Source organism: Colias eurytheme, chromosome 6 (assembly GCF_061535395.1).
Source record: "Colias eurytheme isolate Ceu_HAF_F1 chromosome 6, ilColEury1 Martin Lab GWU primary, whole genome shotgun sequence".
Classification (NCBI taxonomy): domain Eukaryota; kingdom Metazoa; phylum Arthropoda; class Insecta; order Lepidoptera; family Pieridae; genus Colias; species Colias eurytheme.
This window is the reverse complement of record NC_142985.1, coordinates 12,784,475-12,807,080: the sequence shown is the minus strand read 5'-3', so window position 1 is coordinate 12,807,080 and position 22,606 is coordinate 12,784,475. Positions and strand designations below refer to the sequence as shown.

At 32.5% G+C, this 22,606-nt stretch overlaps 1 protein-coding gene across 1 annotated transcript in view; it reads left to right on the top strand.

The window, feature by feature from the left end:
- Positions 1 to 22,606, top strand: part of LOC149908116 (uncharacterized) — a 179,651-nt gene that overhangs the window by 132,982 nt on the left and 24,063 nt on the right. The window contains exons 4-5 of the mRNA XM_090103472.1: positions 1,939 to 2,062; positions 18,496 to 18,639. Of these exons, the coding sequence (XP_089959598.1) occupies positions 1,939 to 2,062; positions 18,496 to 18,639 (268 nt within the window). The remainder of the gene's footprint in view (positions 1 to 1,938; positions 2,063 to 18,495; positions 18,640 to 22,606) is intronic.

Here is a 22,606-nt window from a genome sequence, read left to right as displayed (position 1 = left end):
AAAACAACAATCTCTGAAATTTTGTAACTTTATATTGCGAATGTATAAAACTAGTCAATAAATTAAGTAACTTTTGTTGAAACGGCTTACACGCTCGTGTATCACGAACCTAATAGTAGAAAATGCTAAATAATTGAATAAGTTTCAAATTCTAAATTGAAATACGAAACTCGGTGCCGTAAATAGAAATTTGGTTTCAGTCACCATGAGTTTGTGTTACGTCGTAATTTATTATCAAATTAAACTAAGTATTGCATCACAGTATTGCATTGAATCAGCAACTAGGATATACATTATTGGACTACATTTTTATTGGCCTTCGATGAAAATAATACGTAACCTTTATTAGTCAGGAGAAATGTACCAATTGGTGAAATAAATGATTCGTATTTTTTTAGCTGTATTGCACTTTCTTACTGCCTTGTATTATTACACTCAAACTCAAACTCAAACTCAAACATTTATTCATTCAATTAGTTAGACTTCTTATAGAAGCACTTTTGAAACGTCATTACATATTTTAAAATTTACCACCGATTCGGAAAGCAGTATCTACGGAGAAGAACCGGCAAGAAACTCCATAGTATAACTCCACATTTATAATATTAAAGAAAATAAACTTGTAACACATATTTTCAAAGAATAGATATCTATGTAATTTCTTATTGATTCACCTCGGTAAAAGCGACATTAAAATTAATAGAATCAAAGGGAATATAAAAGCAAAACTCTGTCAACAATTTCCATGAAAGCGTTTCTAAAATGTAACTTATTTTTAAACAGTCGCAAATGTAAGCGACTTCGGAATGCGGGCGATAGAAGTTTCCAGAATTCCAGCAAACATAACGATGAGCTTAGTGAAATGTAATAGCATTACATGAGTTGCCGAAACGGTTACGTACCGCTTGATTCAACTAGCCAGGGGCGTAGCGCGGGCCTCCGCCGACCCGGGCCGCCTGGAGCCAACTGGAAATAAGGCGCCCCTGCTTTTTTAAAAATTGCAAATAAACACTTCATATTATAATGATATTATATACCTGCGGTGTTACCTGAACAGCTGCGGCCATTTGGGGCCCTCAAGAAAAGAGCGTATTTGTCTTTAAAAGGCCGGCAAAGCAAACAAACATCATAAATGCCCAAAATTCTTTTAAAATTAAAATTAAACTTTTCAATACATTTTTTTAAGACGTCTTGTGTATTATTTTTTACATTTTCCGATAAAAATGAGCGCTTTCTACCTCCCCCTTTCTTATTCCGCCCGGATCCGGGGCCCCAACCCTCTTGCTACGCCTCTGGATTCCACTAGCTATGTTTTAATATATTCGCTGACCAATGACGTATAATGTAGTTTATAGTTGTCTAGTTTGAATTTGGTGCGGTTACAATTTGTTGAAATGGTTGAAAATTTAGACGTTTACATTTCATGCTAGTAGTTGAGCTAAAATGCTTGAAATAGCCACTTGGCTATTTAATATCTATGTAACATTAGGTAATTATATATTGTATCTTCATCCAAATGCGAAAGTTTAAGAGGATAGAAGATATTATGTATGTATGTTTGTAATTTTTTCACGAAAAAAGTACGTGACGCATTTGAATGGACCATTACAGTTATAAGTACACCAGAATAATTGATGATAGCTCATTAATACATACAGACATATTTGTTTTTGCTCGCGGCTTCGTCCGCAGCTGAAACCACGCGGCTCACTCAATAGCTTGAGTGATCACGCTTGAATTAGTTCCGGAAATGAATGCCTTAACTGTTCAACTTTATAACATTAGAAAAAAAAATTAGCAACTTCAAATATAGCATTACAATATTGCTCTGCCTTCTGAACTAGGTTATTACCTGTATCTCAGAAGGCAGTGCCTTCCCTTAAAAATTCCAAATACATTTTTTGTTAAATAGCAATATAGATAATCTGTATTCCTCAGAGGCACCAGCGGCATCGACATCGATCTCCGTCGAGTGGACATCGACCAGTGCCCTCTGAAGCCGGGATCCACGCAGCTGAATATATTTGCTGGTACTGATAAATGCAAGAAGAGTACTACTGAGGTTAGTGACCTTGATTTCTTAAATAATAAGCTTTTATATGTAACACAGAATGGTTAGCTGTTTGTTTGCTTTCTCTGCCGTAAAAAGCATTTGGTAGAGCGGCATTTTTCAGCGCATAACCACTGGGAGTTGGATTTGATTCTCAATTAAGAAAAATGATAATTAATCATTAATTATTATTTTTTGGATTTCATTTATTGCTTAAGGTTAGCCAAAGTTTCACATACATTTAAAAATTTTCGAAAAATTAAAAAACATATTGGTTAAGGTACAGGAGAATCGTAATTTACAGATTACTTTTATGCGTATATTTATAATATGTCTGTGGCAGAAATTATTTTGCTATCGCGGATTATTCTTTAGGATCGAAAACAACGAAACAAAAAAAAATACCATTAAACATTACCCAAATCGAAAATTTACCATCCATAATGTTTTACAACAAAATTTAAACTATAAAAAGCGAATCCTCATCAAGCTATAATCGTAAAATTCATATCTCAAAGCGCGTTATCTCGAAGCTTCCCTTAGGGCCTTAAGGATTGCGAATTGACGCCTATTGCGGGACACATTTAGCCAGATTGCCTCGAAGGGATCTTCGCATCAGCATATTCTAGCTTTGCGGTGTACTGCTTATGTACCAGATGTATAAGCTGGTGAAAGCTGTTTTGTTGGAGTTGCTTTTTAGGGTTCCGTAGCCAAAATGGCAAAAACGGAACCCTTATAGTTTCGTCATGTCCGTCTGTCCGTCTGTCCGTCTGTCCGTCTGTCACAGCCGATTTACTCGGAAACTATAAGTACTACAGTGATGAAATTTGATGGGAATATGTGTTGTATGAACCGCTACAAAAATATGACACTAAATAGTAAAAAAAAGAATTGGGGGTGGGGCCCCCCATACATGTAACTGAGGGATGAAATTTTTTTTTTCGATGTACATACCCGTGTGGGGTATCAATGGAAAGGTCTTTTAAAATGATATAAAGTTTTCTAAAAAACATTTTTCTTAAAGTGAACGGTTTTTGAGATATCAGCTCTCAAAGTCGTAAAAAGTATGTCCCCCCCCCTCTATTTTTATAACTACGGGGTATAAAATTCTAAAAAAAATAGAGGTGATGCATGCTAATTAACTCTTTCAACGATTTTTGGTTTGATCAAAGTATCTCTTATAGTTTTTGAGATAGGTTGATTTAACTGTAATTTATTATATTTGCTGCTACGGAACCCTTTGTGCGCGAGCCCGACTCGCACTTGGCCGGTTTTATTTATCTTATTTTGAAGTAAAATGCAGAGTCAAAGTATTTTTTATCATCTGTATATACTATACGTTTCACACAAAGCAAAAAAAAAAGAAAACCGGTAGTAGCAGGTACTCGGATAAACAGATATGTGCTGATCCAGAGTCCAGACACTTTACCTAATTTAATATAAATCCGATCAGCTTTTCTTGTGTAACAAACATCCTTACATTATACAATTTGGGTAGGATTTCAATAGGAATGTCTAAAGCTATCCAAAAATGTAACCATAAATACGAAATTTCTTAACTTTAAGTAACAATATGGCTATTCAAACTTACAACTATTAAACTACTTTAGAAACAAACTTTCGCAGTCCCTTCGTGCCGGGAGCGGACGCGAAATATTTCAGGAAATTTGTATGTTCTTTTTATTAGTTACACTGTTACTGTGAATGTAATAAGTTTGTATGTTATGTTTTAATATCTAAAATGCTCAAATACTTTTGATGAAAATAATTAAGCTGAGATTTTACACAGAGAATACCTTTTGTTTGTTTATATTTGAATAAGGTTGAAAAATGGATTGAATTTGTTCGTATATTTATTATGTGGGTTAAAATTTTGTTTATATGGATATTTAACATCACACCACCCGAAAAACCAATAAGTTCAATAAACCATAGAAAAAAAACTCAAACTGTCTAAAATTATATCATGGCAATAAATATAAACGAATAATAATGTAGGTATTATTTAAATTTTCAACCACATAATTTTCACTTATTTTACCATCACACAAAACACTAAAACTACGTTCGCATCACATAGTTTCATATCATTCAGATAAATATGAGCATTGTAATATGGTAGGTGCATTAATGTCGATTCGTTTCATAAATAAGACCCAGTAACGATGTTTAGTTGCCAAGCGTTTGGTAGGTGTGCCATTTCGTATAACGCATCTGTTTCCATAATAAAGAGGATTTGATTGTAAGTCCGTTTGTTGTCCTTATAATAGACTAGCGGCTTCACCCGTACATATTTCGCAATAAAAGGTAGCCTATGTTCTTTCTCAGGGTCTTAAGATTATCTGTGCCAAATTTCATCAAAATAGGTCCAGTAAGTAGTTTATTCGTGAAAACCATACATACATACAAACCTTTCCTCTTTATAATATTAGTACCCGTATAGTTCCCGTTCCCGTGGGATTTCCGAGATAAAACCTATCCTATGAGTTAATCCAAGTTACCCTCTATAAGTGTACTAAATTTCATTGTAATCGGTTCAGTAGTATTTGCGTGAAAGAGTAACAAACACACACACACACACACACATCCTCACAAACTTTCGCATTTATAATATTAGGACAATAAATTTTATTAATGTCGTCCTTAAAGTAAAATATTCATTCATTCGATTATAATTTAAACACCTTTAATTTGGAAATTATCTAAAACATAGCGTTCGTAATTATTTTGATACCTACTTAACATTTGCAAACATGTGTTTCGGGTACAAATAATAGACCGGGAGATATTGACACAAAATTTCGAGTCATTTGTAACAGGATAGCGGTTCTACAGGGGTCTTAGTACGCAATGACAAAAAGAAAAATGATGGTGTGAACGCTGGTACCGGCGGCTTAGTCGCGTGGGCGTTAGTCGAACTCGTCGGAAAATAGCGAAAGTCAAACGATTTGTAACAGTATGGCACTTATTTTTCCCGTAAGTTTGAGGATCAACAAATATAAATACAAAATTTCAAAGATCTAGGTGTTGGAAATCTTCACTTATATAAATTAATAATAAATTAATGTTTTCAAGTATGACAGCACTTTTTCTCCCTACTAGAAGTATGGCAAATATAATAATGGTCACATTTTATCAAATACTCTCCAAAAATCCAAATGCAATACTGGTACAAAAAGTTTGGCGAAATAAAAAAAAATTGCAGATTTTCAGCGGTATGGCGACCATTTGGAATCGTCCGAAAAGTATGGCATGGCGATTTTCGTAAATGGCTGCACGACGATGGTTACCTGTGCAAAAGTTAGCCTGGTACAAATGGTTGAACAATTGTTTTATTTAAATCAACACATTCGCGTCGGTATGGCGGGCTGTAAGTCACACCGAAAAAGTATGGCATGACACTACCGCCTACTTCTTTTTTATGGGCTATCGGTAAATTCTAAAATTTTTGTGTTACAAATCGTTTGACTTTCGCTATTTTTCCGACTAGTTCGACTAACGCCCACGCGACTAAGCCGCCGGTTCCAGCGTTCACACCATCATTTTTCTTTTTGTCATTGCGTACTAAGACTCCTGTAGAACCGCCATCCTGTTACAAATGACTCGAAATTTTGTGTCAGTATCTCCCGGTCTATAATTACTGATTTAATTTAATAAAGAGATTTGTGGTGTGAATGAATGTTTTATGTGTGTTAATTATTATGATTACATCTTAAATTTATAATGTAATAATATGTAATAGCACTCAGTAATTAAATTTAGATTTGATTCAAATATGTACGCAATTTTTTTCTTTAATTTTGTTTGTATGATATATTTTTAATTAAATAATTTTATCAATAAAGTAATCTTGTGAATTTATAAGCGTTCCAAAGCATAAAAACTTAAAAAATTTGTTATTTAAGTAACTATTGTTTCAAATTCATCAATAAACTCAAAAACATGTTGAAAATAAAACAGTGTCAGCAAATATATTTTATTTAAAAACCCGTAGACACGCAAATGTTCAATATAGTCTCGGAGATTACGATCTTTATCTTCGGTGAAGGCTAGAAAAACTATTCCGTTGTCTATATCTTCTATAAATAAAATCGTGACAATAACAAATAAGGCGGGTATCGCGAAATCCCTAGATAAGGGACGGTACACACACCGCGTTATTTTACTGCCAATTTTTTAAGTGAAAGTTATTTGGCGCGTAAAGAGTAAAATTAAAAAGTCGCGTCATGCCTAACCGTCATATCTTTGAATCCTGCCAAAGAAGTTTCACTTCACACCCTCGTGTCAGAAGTGAAGCTCGGCATACACGCTCTTTTGCACGCCTCATAAGCGAAGCGTTGAGGTGGGTACTACTGTCACTTCGCGCAAAACATCTAATTTTTCAAACTTAAAATGTCTTTATGTATCATACATTGCACTTGTAAGATAATACATACACACACATATTAAGAAAAAACACTATTTTTAACGTTCATGATATTTTTGATGTCATTTTTGTTATTTAAACTAGTTAAAAAACAGTTTAAAAAAGTTCTGTCTTGGACGTCCGTGTGTCTGTATGTGCGGATCCTTTTTCTTGTTAACACGATAGCGACCGAAATACTTTACTAATCGAGTCTTCTTTTTTCTCTTACGCTTGAGTATGCTCAGGAATAGAACCCTTTCATTTTTCAGGGTCTGATTCGATGTGGTTTAATTGTTATTAAATAAACAAAAATAATAATTAATAAATATTTATTAAAAAAAAATTATGAGGCGTGCACTTTTGGATTTTCCAAATTATTTTACTATTCATTAGATAAATTTAAAAATATGTTTTAACACTTTGTAGAGCGGCCTCTGTAATCAGTTCAAATTATAGGATACTATTTAATTATTTATACTGAAGATTAACTAATACTGTCTTGTTATTTTCAGAACTAGATTTCGAATATAAAAACTATTAAACGGACGAATAACTATCGTATTTATGAATTTAACTGCTTGTAAATATTATTAGTAAAAAGTGGTGTAAGGTGGTGCCTCGGGAGAGGATTGAAACACTAGGACTGCTAAATGAATACTGTATATTTGATATAAAAGATGCCTTATTAAATAGATACAAAACTAGGTTACACGTGTTATATAGTTAATATTATTATAATTAGTACATAAAGCTACATTTAAGCACTAGGTACATCTCATCTCCACCGCAATAAAGAAAATAAAATAAACACTAACAATTTATTTTATTTTAGCTTACTTATGTTCATACAGTACAATGTCCTATTATCATAATTATTTCCATTACAAACTAAATAGTACATAATATTATAAACGTTTTGACAAAATTATTAGGTAATCGGTTCAAAATACATTTTTAAAACCGTAACTTTTAACAAAATTATTAGGTAATCGGTTCAAAATACATTTTGGTTCTGTTTTTATGAATAACATAGTTTTTATTATCTTTAAGTATTTCTACATTGGGTGAACATTCCCTTACTACTTTATATGGACCTAAATATATGTTTTGAAACTTATTGCCTGTTTCATTTTTTATTAAAATTAAATCATTCGGTTTATAAGTAACCGGATTAATATTACGATCATACTTTTCTTTTCTTTTCAATTTACTACATATAAGATTTTCTCTCGCCTCTTTTTGTGAGGTCTGTATTCTAAATTTGAGTTCTAAAGGATAATTATCAAAATTGTACAAAGGCTCAACTTGTGCAGATTGCAAATTTGATGGTAAATTACATTTCTTACCGAACACCAACTCATAGGGAGTAAACTTGGTCTCTGTATGTACCGCAGTGTTATAGGAAAAACACCAAAATGGAAGCCACGTGCTCCAAGCTTCTGGGTGATTTCCTGTCTGTATTCGCAAGTAGTTACCCAATTGTTTGTGCGAATTCTCCAAGGCACCGATACTTTGATGGTGATATGCGGTTGACTGCAGCTTGTTAATATGCAAAAGTTTACAAACCTCTTTCATTGTGTCCGATAAAAACTCCGTACCTCTGTCAGTAGCAATTTCCTTCGGGATACCATACCTGAGAATCCAATTGTTAACAAAGTTCCTAGCTACTTCACTCGACCTTTTTGACGTTAATGGATAAGCCTCGATGTACTTACTCAACTCACATTGTATAGTTAAAATGTATACGTAATTATCGTAATCTCTATCTAACGGTCCTACAATATCTAAATATATTTTCTCCAACGCCGAACTTGCCGTTGAGCTTATCGTCATAGGCTCCTTAGTATAGTGTGAGGAATGTTTTTGTTTTTGACATTTATCACACCTTTTTATAAATTCTACAACATCAGCTTCTAATCTTGGCCAAAAATAATATTTCTTTATGTTATTTACCATTCGTCTTATGCCAGCATGTCCACTTGTAGGTAATATGTGAAAATCATTTAAAATTACACGCTGATCGTCTTTATTACTTATTCTCTTTGTTCCCCTTAAAATACATATACGTGGTCCGGACCAATTACTTATGTTATCTATCTCATTTATTAACTTTTCCACAAATATATTATTTTTCTCCGATTTGATGAAGTATACTTCTTTAATATTTATTTTCCTACAAAATATATCTAGCTCTCTCACAAATTCGCCTGGCGATAATTGCGATCGAGAAGCTAAATTAATAAAAATAGTATTCATTGAGGGTACATAACTCAAACATCCCTTCTCATACGTTATCTCTTTCATTTTACGATATCGATTTAATTCATAAGCGCTTATGAAACGTAACTCCGTGAAATATTTCGGTTTACTATGTATTTCTACAACTTTTGGTTGATCAGGCCAATCGTTCTTAGAAATAATAGCATCCCGTTGTTGTCTAGCCAACTGACCACGCGTCATTACATTCATCACCGTTTCATTCATCTCTTTCAATTCCTCGGAAGTTAAATGCAAACGTGAAAGTGCATCCGCGGCCGAATTATTCTTCCCTTTCAAATATTCAATTACAAAGTCGTACTCCTCTAACGTTAATCTAAATTTAATTAAACGGACTATATAGTATGACGCACACATACAAAACATACATGATACGTTACACACTACATCTCCCCTCATAGAAAATAATAAAAAAAATAGTAATTAATATTTTTTTTAGCTGAATATAATGCAAAATATTTTTTCTACGTTTTTGGTTACATATCTTAATACTTATCATATAAACGAGTAAATAAAATCAAAATTAACATTAAAACAATAGCATGAATTTCAACCTATTACTAAGTACTTATTTTTGAAACTCCAAAAAAGAACATTCTACACGATTACACATTGGCTTACACACTACATAGTAACTAATACTAATAGATTAAAACAAATAATTTTAATTAAATTGTCATGTACGAAAATAATGGAAAAATTATACAATATTAGAAAATATTTTATCGTCATATCCGTATTTAAAAATGTCACAGTCCGTAATTAATTAATAGTCATATCCGAGTAAAATAATAATTATCTTTCAATAAATCTTACAATATATCCTCATAGAATACGTTTATTTATGTGCTTACAGTTTACACATCATACTTAGAAACGACATAATATTCATTATCTGTATTCAATTTTCTTCATACATTTTATTCTTTATGTACTTTCTCATACGTACAATATCAAGATACACAATTTCATTTAGGGTAATCTTCCCTCTTAATATTTATCATAATTATAATTAATAACACCGACGTGTTTTATATTATTCATCTTATTATATTCAATAATTCAAGATACAAGAAATATATTTATTTATTTATAATATAACATTAATTCAGGCAGTTCTTTTAACACATCATTATATTATCATATATTTTATACCTTTATTCATAGGTAGGTACTATATTGTGTCCAAGTTATCTTCACGAGTGGTAGCTCGACCTAATCATGATCAGAATTAACAAGGATTCCGTGCCTGTCTTGTATCCTGGTGTACCTTGTTTCTAACAATAAATCATATCATTTCACTTTTCAACTGTAGCTCTCAGGCTTACATATTAATTTATTTTTATTTTTCATACAATATTAATTCTTATTTCTTCAAGTAATTAAATGTCACATTATTATAGGAATATAAAAGAAAAACTTAGGTGATCAAGCTAAGATTCCATCTATATCCTAATAAAAAAAAACAATCTGAGTAAATTTTTTTGTATTCATACAACGACAAATATTTACTTTTTCTCTTCGTCTATTCTTCACAAATATCATAAGATATTTATCATGGTAATTCATTTAATCAAATAAGAATATACTTTTACTTTAGTCTCTTTAAATCATGTTTTAAATATTGAAATCTTATAAGTTTCATTACAATCATTATTTATGAAATTAGTGTGACCCTCCGAATCCAAAATGTTAATTAAAAAAAATTAAAGTTTCACACTCAATTGAATTGACAAGATCGTATTTCATTACGAACATTTTATAAAATGCACAGAACGATGCATTGTGACTACCTAGTTACCTACATGGTAGCACGAAATATGAGACGAAATTACAGACGCTGCATACCATTTCCCTATTTGGTAGCGCTTTATAAAACAAACAATGAACTAATAGAATTATCTGTTACTAAGTACTTTGATTATACATAGCTATATATATTTATGTATAATAAATATAACACAATAATGGTTTTTGACAAAAAAAAAATCTTTTAACTAAAATAATATCGTTACCTTACATTTGTGTAAAATACACTGCTTGAACTTTAAATTTCACTTTTAGCTTTTTTTTCACGAAATTAAACTTGTATTCCGTCGTCACTCTTGAATTTCGGGACATTCGGGATTCTGGTCAATTTGGGAAAATGTCTGCTATTCACACTGGCTGCTCTCCCGGCTCCAGCTGCATCCTTCCAAATCTCCAATTTTATTTCACAATTTTCCATAAATAGATGATATTCCAAATTTCCATAGTTTTTTTTTTTGTTTTAAAAAAAACTTTCTTCGTCAAATAAATTCTGTTCTTAATTTCCATATTCACGTTCGTCGATTTTTTTATTATATTGATAAATTTTCTATCCGGTACATTGCGATTTGCGAATACGCATAAAAATTATTTGTTTAAATTTTAACTTTTAAAATATTATTTTTCAAAAATGATCCATAGCTCAGTACTGCCGCGAGGCAGCACTGGCAGGGTCGCCATGCAATGGTTTGTGGTAATGAAACACTTTACTAGACTGTAGGGTGTATAATAATGTATTCACAACTGTGATTCAACTGCTATTACAAGTGCTCTTAAACGGACTATATAGTATGACGCACACATACAAAACATACATGATACGTTACACACTACATTTGAAAGTTACATTTTTCCGACACAAACTATTTAACGCATACGCTTTTGTTGCAAAATTAGGAATAAATTTCCTGTAATAGTTCACAAAGGCAACGAATCTTTTGACTTCATCGACTTTAGTAGGAACCGGGTAGTTTTTAACAATCTCTATTTTATCCGAATCTGGTACCTATAACACCCTCTGCTGATACAATATGACCCAAGTAAAGCAGTTCCTTCTGTAAGAAAATACACTTTTGCGGATTTAACTTTAGATTGACTTTTCGTAATCTTTCAAAAATAGACTGTAAATTTTTGATATGACTAGATAAGTCCCTACTAAAACAGACTAGATCGTCCTGGTACACTAAGCATTTTTCATATGTTAACCCTGTCATCGCCATAGTCATCATGCGCGAAAATGAACTAGGGCTGGTCTTTAAGCCCATAGGCATTCTAGTCATCTGAAACTGTCCCGAACAAAAAGCAGTATACTTGCGACTGTCTGGGTCCAAGCTCACATTATAATAGCCTTGATGTAAATCTAAATGAGAAAAATACATGCAACCGGATAAAGAATCTAAAATTTCCGTTATATTTGGAAGAGGAAATTTATCATCATGTATACTGTTATTTAGTTTTCTGTAATCTATAACCAAACGCCACTTTTTATTTCCACTTTGGTCACATTTCTTTGGCACTAACAAAATTGGACTGGACCATTCACTTTGACATGGTTCAATAATATTTTCTTTTAACATTTGATCAATTTGGTTATTAATTTCATTTTTCAATGCATGAGGCAATCGATAAGGTTTTGAAAAAATTGGCTGAATATCTGGTTTTACTTTAATTGAGTGTTGATAAATATCAGTGGTTGATAATTTGTCTCCTTCCAAATAAAATATATCGGGATACTTAGCACATAAACTTTCTATATTAATTTTTTCTTCTTTATTTAAGTTACTTAAATTCAACTTTGAAAATAATGTTTTAACTCGCGATGCATTTTTCTCAATTTTATCAAAGCTACAAATATTATATTCCTTCAAATTTTGTATATCAAGTTTAATTTCAGACAAAGTTATATCTTTCGAGGTCGAATTCAAAATTCGGACTGGTATTTTACCATCAATTGGATGTACTATCATACTCGCAATAAATACGCCCTCACACAACTCTTTCGTACATACCAAACATTCCTCTGTTAAACTAGTATTAATAAAATGAATCGACTCTGACCTAGCAGGTAACGATAATAAATTACTACACGAGTCTAATAATCGCAAAGATATTTGTTTAGATTCACTAATCCATAGTGACAGATTATTATGTTTCATATCAATGACCGCTCCATACTTTCCTAAAAAGTCCTGCCCTAGAATACCGTGCGACTTACAAGGCAAGGTGTCAAATACATAAAACTTATGACTAATACACTGCCCGTGTATCGTCAACTGTAAACATACATATCCGATAGCCTGTACCTTTCCACCTATCCCATTTATTGTAATATTTTCTTTGTTAATTGGGATGTCAAAATCTAAAACATGTTTATATTTAATAGCCGAAATTGAGGCTCCCGTATCTATAAGCCAATTAAATACGTGACTGTTTTTATAAAATAACTCTATGTAATAACTACTATCGCTAGCTAAAATACTATATGTTATAGGCACGAAAAAACTCATTTTCAGTTTCTAAATTCTGAGTGGATGAACTCGATTGAGGCTGTGACTCGTCAGTCACTGCTGTACGAATCTGTCCTCTGAATGGTCTACGACCCCTAAAATAATTATTATTAAAAGTTCTACCTCGATATGACGCTCTGCCCCGGGGCGCTCCCCGTGGCTGCGATTGAGGCTGCTGGAACCATTGTCTGGTGCTGGTAGGCGGCTGTCGCCAGTTGTTGCCTTGCCAACGATTATTATTGTTGTACGCACCTCTTGGAGTGTTCTGATGAGAAGGCGGCCTGGAAGTGTTTTTAAAGAAACGATTATTATTATGTCTTAGTGTTAACACTTCAGCGGTTGAACTTGAGCCTGAAACGTCCTCGTCGATTGCGGCTTGAATCGCATCTTTCAAATATTCAAATCTCTGCGCCGTAATAATGGTGCCAATCCTACGGTTTCTCAATCCGTCACTAAATTGCCGAATTGCCTGTTTTTCATTTATTGATTTTAAAATATTAAACTTTTCCTCATTGCCTTCGGATTGAGAAATTGTAAGTTCAACGAATAATTCGGATAAAGTTTTTCCGAACGCATCAATAGACGCGTCATTTTGCTTACAATTTAAAAATTGTTTTTGCAAAGCACTCGTAGACTTTTTAGGTAAAAGAAGCATTTTCATATCATTTAAAAGATTTTGAACAGTATCGTACTTTGTTTGTAATTTTAGCCTAGCAGATTGCGACAAACGGCTTTTCAAAACAAAAGATATCAAATGCGACTGTGACTCATCATTTAGAACCGAACTATAGTATTCAATTCCATCGATAAGTTGTCGTAAATTAGACAATTCATCATTCATTACTGGCAATAAGCTCAAAGCTACTTTTAGGTCAAATTTATCCATTGTTGAAAAACTCTTAAAATTCTCTGAAATTTGACACAATTCAGTAATTTCCGCAAATAATTTCTTCAAATCCTCACAATATTTTTTAAAAACAATAAGCTCATCCTCTCCTAAGCTTTGCTTATCCAAACTACCTATGTAGTTGTTATATTTTGTAATGACACATTTAGCTTCGCCTAGTTTTGTTTGTAATATTTTACCCTGTCGTCTAGAAGGTCCTATTTTAATTAAATATGTTCTAATAGCTAGCAAATCATCACATAATTTCTTTAAAAATATTGCCATAGAGTTTAACAGTACATAATATAATTAATGATAGTAAAAATATATTAACATACCTGAATAGAATTGAGGACCTCGTTTCTCAGCATATTTTAACAATAACTGTAAAATTTATTATAAAATACAAGTAAGTATACACATTACACTATGTTAGAATAATATTTTTAACTACATTTGATTATAATTTTTGTCATCTTTTATATTTAGGTTACATGACATACATGACTTTTAATACCTATCTATTCGATAACATACACATCTTTTTTTTTTTATATAGTAAATAACACTATACGCTTAGAGTCCACTAAATATAATGTTTATCAACTTTGCCGAATTTTCACGAAAACACTTACACGCTCACATTACACTTATTATTAAATATTTGTTTGCTTTTTTTTTCACTTTTACATCACTACACTTCGTTCTCGTTCTCGCCGATTTTCAAGTCGGGGTACGCCTGGCGCCGTCGAAACGAAAAACGACGCTCCCTGCTGCTATTCGCAACCTCCTGTCGTATCCACCTTAAGTGGCATTTTCTGTATATTTTGAATACTCCATAAATAATACCCAAAGTCAAGCAGATTACTATTATATATAGCAATATATTTGATGTCTTCAAATAGTTTTCAAAATGGTCAACTGGCGCACTATTCGTGCCCCCTGCCGAATTTTGCGCTATAACTATGTAGTCTTCCTTGGACTGCTGCTTCCCCATTTTTTGAAGCTCACACTTGCGTTGCCTCCAAAAGATTTTAATATACTCATTTTTAATACTTTAATTTGCTCGGGCCGAGAACACACAGTACCATATATGTAAATCGGCGACGCGGCGGCCGGTGTCAAAATACACGCGCGCGTGCACCAACTTTAGGCAGGGTCGCCATGTAAGGTGGTGCCTCGGGAGAGGATTGAAACACTAGGACTGCTAAATGAATACTGTATATTTGATATAAAAGATGCCTTATTAAATAGATACAAAACTAGGTTACACGTGTTATATAGTTAATATTATTATAATTAGTACATAAAGCTACATTTAAGCACTAGGTACATCTCAGTGGCTTCGGTCAAGTTAAAATTGTAAATGAAAAAAATGTACTGTAATTTAGATTATAAAAATCTACAGTAGTACATTATTCGTGTGTACCAACCATTACTATGGGGTTCATTTCATTTGCTCCTTGCAAAGGTCGAAATATATCGACAATATTTCCCCTGGAATCGGATCCGTATTTTTATTAACTTCTGACTGTACTTGATTTGTATTATATCCTATCCTGCTAATATTATAAATGCGAAAGTTTGCGAGGATGGATGTATGTAGGTGTGTATGTTTGTTACTCCTTCATGCAAATACTACTGAACCGATTACAATGAAATTTAGCACACATATAGAGGGAAACTTAGATTAACACATAGGATAGGTTTTATCCCGGAAATCCCACGGAAATCTGAACTATGCAGGTTTTTCTTTGAAAACGCGGGCGAAGCCGCGGTTAAATTAATAACACATACCTATTATATTATTCGTGGACATCGCAGACATTGTTCTGTAATTTATCTGTAGAGAATTTAAACTATACGTTGGCGATGGTTGCAATGCAGTTACAACTCGAAATAATACAAACTCATAATCTTATATATAAAAATGAATCGCAAAATGTGTTGGTAAGCGCATAACTCGAGAACGGCTGAACCGATTTCGATCATTCTTTTTTTATTATATTCCTTGAAGTACGAGGATGGTTTTTATGTAGAGAAAACGTAAATATTATGTACCACGGGCGAAGCCGGGGCGGACCGCTAGTATTATACTGAAGTTTTAATTAATATGAAATTGTTAACAATTTGTTGCAGAAGGACCACCAACATTAAATAATTCCATGAAATTATTACATAATATTATTATTGTTTATGGACCCTTTTCACAATGGGCAGCGTTGGGCGAGGAGAGGCAATCTCGATAGTGTAGAGCCTAAATGTCTATGATCGGCCGTCGTAGATATTTATTCATAATCGCCGTGATGGCGGCAAACATACGGAGCATTAGTTGGGCCATCGTTGCCCATTGTGAAGAGGGCCCATTATTTAGAATTGTACCCTATGCTTAAATTAAAACCCTGTTTAATCCTGCTCCATTCTAATAACTCTAATAGCCTTCAATCCTAACAATATCCATCCTTGGATTTTCATTACTATAATCCGCTTTACAGAGGACTAAAAGCCATAGTATCGTCGTTTATACGAAAATTTTTATAACGTAATAAATTCAAATTTTCGCCGCAACAGTAGCGTTTCGTATAGACAGTCCGAATTTATAAATGGATGGTGATAAGCAGAAGCGTGCCAGAGTCATTTTTTATCGCTATTGGCTTCCATAGGTGTTTTCACTCCATTTCTTTATTTATTGTTGCGTTCAGCTGCAATGCATACAATATTGTGTATATTAACCAGTTAATATATATAGATAACCAGTTTGTTTGTTTTGATTGATTTTACTTGGCAAGCACATGGTGAGCATACATATGTTTATAGTAGGTATATTCGATAGAATTTATTTAAATGTAGCAAGTATAAAATAAACATAGACAACAAACTACTAGTACCTACTTCTTTTTTTTCGTATATTAGCACTACATTGCTGGAGGTTTGTCGTTACCTATTCCTGTCTTTAGATTACTGAAAAACATGATTTAAAATATTAAATATGTATTTCGTTAGAATAGTTCTAAGTGACACGAAGCTTACGAAAATTACTAGATTTCTTGAGGAATGATACCTTTCTCGCTAGAATAACACCTCCAATCATCAATAGATTACAAAAAAAAGACGGGTTGCACTCCGGGAGTGCCGGCAGAAGTGAAAACTTGATTATTAACGTTGAGCATGTTTGATATCCATCCGTCTTACGCTTTTTCGATCAGGTCACGAGTCCTGACGCGAGTTTAAGATTTTATACCCATTACAGAAAAAATGTTGTGTGGTTTTATGAAACCACGGTAAAAGTGAAACTGTTCGAACGGTTCCGAACACTGCTTTGTGTAGCGCATGTCGCGTGTCGGTCGGCTGCCGAGTAGGTATACCTACTCGGCAGCCGCGATACACGCGACATGCGCTACATAGACCAAAAAGTTTGAGACGATGTAATAAAAGTTTCACTTTAAAAAGTGCTCAACGCCGCTAAAGAAGTTTTCACTTTAAAAAATTAAAAATTTCTTATAAAATTTCCGATGCATTTTTCTCCTGTATATTGTATAGTTTATGCGTTACTCTATTGCATAATGCCGTCCCGATAGCCCGCCATCTGCGTATATTTTACAACGGAACCGGGTTCTTGTCCGTCCGTCATAAAGCGGGGACCATCAATCGCACGCTTATATTCGATACGAAAAATGATGATTTTATGACCATGTGTTTGGAGTGAGGGTTGTGCAAACGATTTTCAAAATGTTCTCCAATGATTTATCGCGTTGATTGACTATTTAGGGTAATTTATTGGATTTATAAGGTACATGGGGTAATTTATTTGAAAATGAGAATGAAAATGAAAAATTTTATGTGTCAGAATTATGGTTACAAGTTTCATTTTCATTTTTTTATCAACAAGATTCAAAGTCTTATCAAGAAAAAATAAAGAGTTGGTATTCGTACCTAACCTAAACCATAGATTGAATAAAATTTAATTTCAATCATCATTCAGTTTTGTCAAGTTCTACTCGTGATTTCATTCTTTCCATTATTTGAAAAATAACAGATCATTTTCATTATGTTACAATTATTTTATCAACAAGCCATATAAAGCCAAATAACAAACACAAATAATGAATATTTAGACAATAGAAAACTTAACAAAAGCCAAGCACTTAAAGTAATAAAATGAATTTTGAAATGTATTTGTAAAGGATATTCGCAAATTGAGTTGGAACAAAGCGCACTTAACATTTAATGGCAAAAAATATTAAACTCAATATAAGAGACATCGGATATTCGTCGCCATCTTGGAAATTCTTGTTTTGTAATATCTACTAGAGTTATGGTTCCTCGTCTTACAAATAAATATCGAAACTTTTTGGTCATATTTATTTAAAAGTATTACTTATTTCTAATTAACACTCATATTAAAATGTATATTAGCTCTGTGTGGTGTGTGATCTAGAAAGAAACGTCTAGAAATACTAAAAATTCGATCACGGTTTGTTTTTATAAAGCATATGAATGCTTTAAAAACTAAAATATCAAATCCTATATAGTTTTCGATCTCTAATTGAAAACATGTTTTCAGTGCGTTCCCGTCCCTGGTCTGGGTTTCCGCCGTGGCTCCTACCGCTGCGTGTGTCGACGAGGCTTCTACTTTCCCAACACCACTGCTGAGAACAGGTTTTATAATGGCAGTGTCATTGAGGAGGAGTATGAGAAACATTTACAGGTAAATACTTAAGAAAGTGATTATTTCGAATTTTATAGAGAACTTGTTTGACGAGCTGTTAGTTTCATTCAATACCAGCATATTTTTATAATTCTGGTTAAAAAGTACCTACCTACTAAGAAAAATTAGTACTCACAAGAAAATTAAAAATATATATATATATATATATATATATATATATATATATATATATATATATATATATATATTTGACTAAAGCTTACGTACGTACTTATTAAGCACTTATAGACTGTAGGTTTTCTTTTCTAGATATTCTCGTACATCTAGCGATTTACTATGGTTATAATTTTTATTTTTTAATGTAGATACATTCATATGAAATTCAGGAAAATAATTCTTCTTAAGACACAGATTTGCTATGTTCTAAATTCATCAGACCGATGGATTTTTAATATTAAAAAAACTCAAGCTTGACGCAATTTTTATAGTTTTAAAAATATGTGTTCATTATACTATTGATTTTTCTATGCATACTCATACATTGCGAACGGCTGAATGCTTTTTCGAGAGCTTCATAAATTAGCGGTTAGTTGAGTTATAAGGCTAAAGTCAAGAGGAATGATGTCATTAGTCTAGATTTACTTAATTTATGTTAGACCTAAACAATTGAAGCAACATGCGATAAATAAACTGGACCATATGATGGGCCCTCTTCACAATGGACAGAGTTGGCCCAACAAATGATCGACGATGTTTGCTTCCATTATGGCGATTATAAATAAACATCTACAATGACGGTCTATCATAGACGTTAAGGCCCTCTACACTACCGTGATTGCCTCTACTTGCCCAACGAAGCCCATTGTGAAGAGAGCCCGTAAGACTAATAATAATCAACTTTTCAACAAAATGCCTGGCTGATGTGCGTTTGTTTGTTTTACATGGATCCTTAATTATTTTTATCTGTAATATACACATTAATTCCTGAACATTACATTCGTACAATCAACACCACGCAATTATCATTAATAATTATGGCAACATACTAATAATTCATTTAAATACCGAAACTAGCTCATATCACTCGTTAATCTAATTATAATGCTCGTAACTAACACATAATAACTGAATAATCGGTGTAATTATAACGTTATCAATACCGATATCGGTAACTAAAACCCATACCGATCGAGGTTTGGGCATAAATTAACTTGAATAGATAATGCGTGGAATAGTTAACTAATTATCTGCGTATCGAATAAATCTAATTAGAATTGGCGAACTATAAAATATAATGATTAAAATTTTACGGGGTTCTATATAAAGTTACCATGATTAATTAATTATCTAGGTATAGTATGGCGTTATACGGTATTATATACCTATAGGTAGGCTATGTATTTTAACTTAAGACTGAATGAATTATAATGATTTTTGGTTTAATTTATTCCCGAAAAGGTTAGTTTGAAATATACATTCTAATCTTGAAATACATTTCTTGAAAGCATAATATACTCTTTATTTTCTACATATTAACGTGTATAATGAAATAAGGCCCAGGGGAACCGTTGTGGACGGCGGTAAATTCTATAAATTTGGTTTGTAAGCGTAGGTATTATTAAATACTAGCTTTTCACCCGCGGCTTCGCCCGCGCAGTAAAAGAAAAACCCGCATAGTTCCCGTTCCCGTGGGATTTCCGGGATAAAACCTATCCTATGTCCCGGGGTCAAAAGTAGGCAGTAGCCTATGTCCTTTCTCGGGTATCAAAATATCTCTATACCAAATTTAATGCAAATTGGTTCAGTAGTTAAGGCGTGATTGAGTAACAGACAGACAGACAGAGTTACTTTCGAATTTATAATATTAGTATGGATATATGAGTAATAGTTTTAAAGTCTAAAGTACAGTTTTTTTTAATTATATTAATCGTAATTGGCATCTACGATAAGGAAAAACAAGTTAATTTTTATGTAGACCGCACTGGGTAAAATTGAAGAGCAAACGAACAGGCGACTTTTTTATATTTTTCAAGATTTTGCCATATTATTTATTTTTGTTATATAGATACTCGCAGACACTTCTCAAAATCAAATGACTCAACCAAGTATTTTATAAAGATATCATAGTTCAAAGAACTCCTATTATATGCATTGGATAGCGCTAAAACAAATATAGACTGACTGAAGTCTAGACTGAGACACCATGTCGTTGGAATGAAGTCACGTCTTGGTATAAATGAGTCAAATGTTAAATATTGGAGATTTCTTTCAGTAAAACTTGTTAGCAGACGAAGGAATTAATATATTCATATATTACTACTACTTATTTGACTTTGCTGTGAATTGTTAGTGATATGGTAAGAATTTCTTTCACTTCTGGACGTAAGTGCATCGTCCAGAAGTGAAAGAAATTCTCAAAGAATAAAGATTTTTAGATAACCGTTTTATGTTTGACCAGTGTGATTTAAATAGTAAATGGCATTTTATATCACGATAAAAAAGGGCATGGGTGTGTACTTGGTGTGTACTGTGTAGTGTTAAACTCGTATGCATGTTTACCAATGGTTTATTTTATTATTTCGTTACTCTAGTTTTAATATTTAGTTTTAATTATTTTGAACGTAATTAAGTCTAAAACTTTTCACTTCAGTCAAATGTCGAATCAAAATAGAAAGATGCATAATATTGGATATTTATTTTATTACATTATAATTTTAATGTAATGACGTCATGTTTAACAATAGATTTTCTATTGTGTCTGTGATTCCGGGGGCTGAGGCATTAAATAAGCATGCCAATAAAAGCAAAAAAAATATGAGTACTTACAGCTTGCCAATTCACTGAAGAGGATAAGGAAAATTTTTAGAAAAATATTCTACTGTACTCAGTAGTCACATTCATAAAACTTTTATGAAGTTGGTGAACATTATTTCATTGAAAACTTTATACCGATAGAACATTTTGATAAAAGCTTACAGATAGCATTCAATCAATATACAAGAAACAAGAATGAGACAATACAAAATATAATCCAAAATTTGTATTACGGTATTTCGCTTGGCATTCTAACGACAATATCCGTAGCAAATCGGACGTAGCACGTGCTACGAGTTACGAAACCGTAGTAGGTAGCTACGTCGATAACTCAGTTGAATTGAAAGTGTTTGGCGTAGCGCCAAGCGGTTACAAGCTTGGGTATATAATGGCCTTATTTTTAAATGATACTTATATTAACTGGCCACTCATTTGTTAGCTAAATTTTTAATTTTCAGTTTATTTTCACGTAGCAGCGAATTTTCGTGGAAATTCTATTAAAATTTGGTTTTACTCGGTCGACGTTAAGCGTAAATGTTGTTTTCTTTTCACGTTTAAACATGAAGCACATTTTATATTCCCAAAGTCAAAGGTTAAATTCTCTTGTGATTGGTATGTTAGCTTTGGTAGGGTTGAGAAACAAACTTCCGAAAATATATGTGAAAGAAAATCTAATCTCGTATCTTTTAAAACCTAGTTAGCGCGTTTTTTGCCATTTTTACTGAGATAATATTACATGTAGTTCTACAGATAGAAATAGGTATGATAATTGAAAAAAAAACATAAATGACCCTTTCCATTATTTTTTTATATAATAAAAATTGCTTTTATCAGTAACTGTGGATTTAACCGACTTTGTGATTTTTTTTTTATCTTAGTAAAAATATTAATATTTTTTTAAATCAAGTTTACATTTATTTTGGGTTTTTGGCAGCTCTGCCAATGATGGAGCTGTCAATATGATTACAAATCGGTTAAGTATTTTTTAGGTAAATAGTAACAAACATTTCCTCTGTATAGGTGAACTTTGAACATTACTCTGTTCTAGTGTTAATTAAACTTACAGATCTATAAGAGATCAGCTGTCGTATATCTGCCGTGATCTACGGCTACCCCAGAGATTTTTAGTTTAATTTGTAATAATCTTATCAAGCAGAAATCAAATTTAATAATCATAATATCATTACTTATA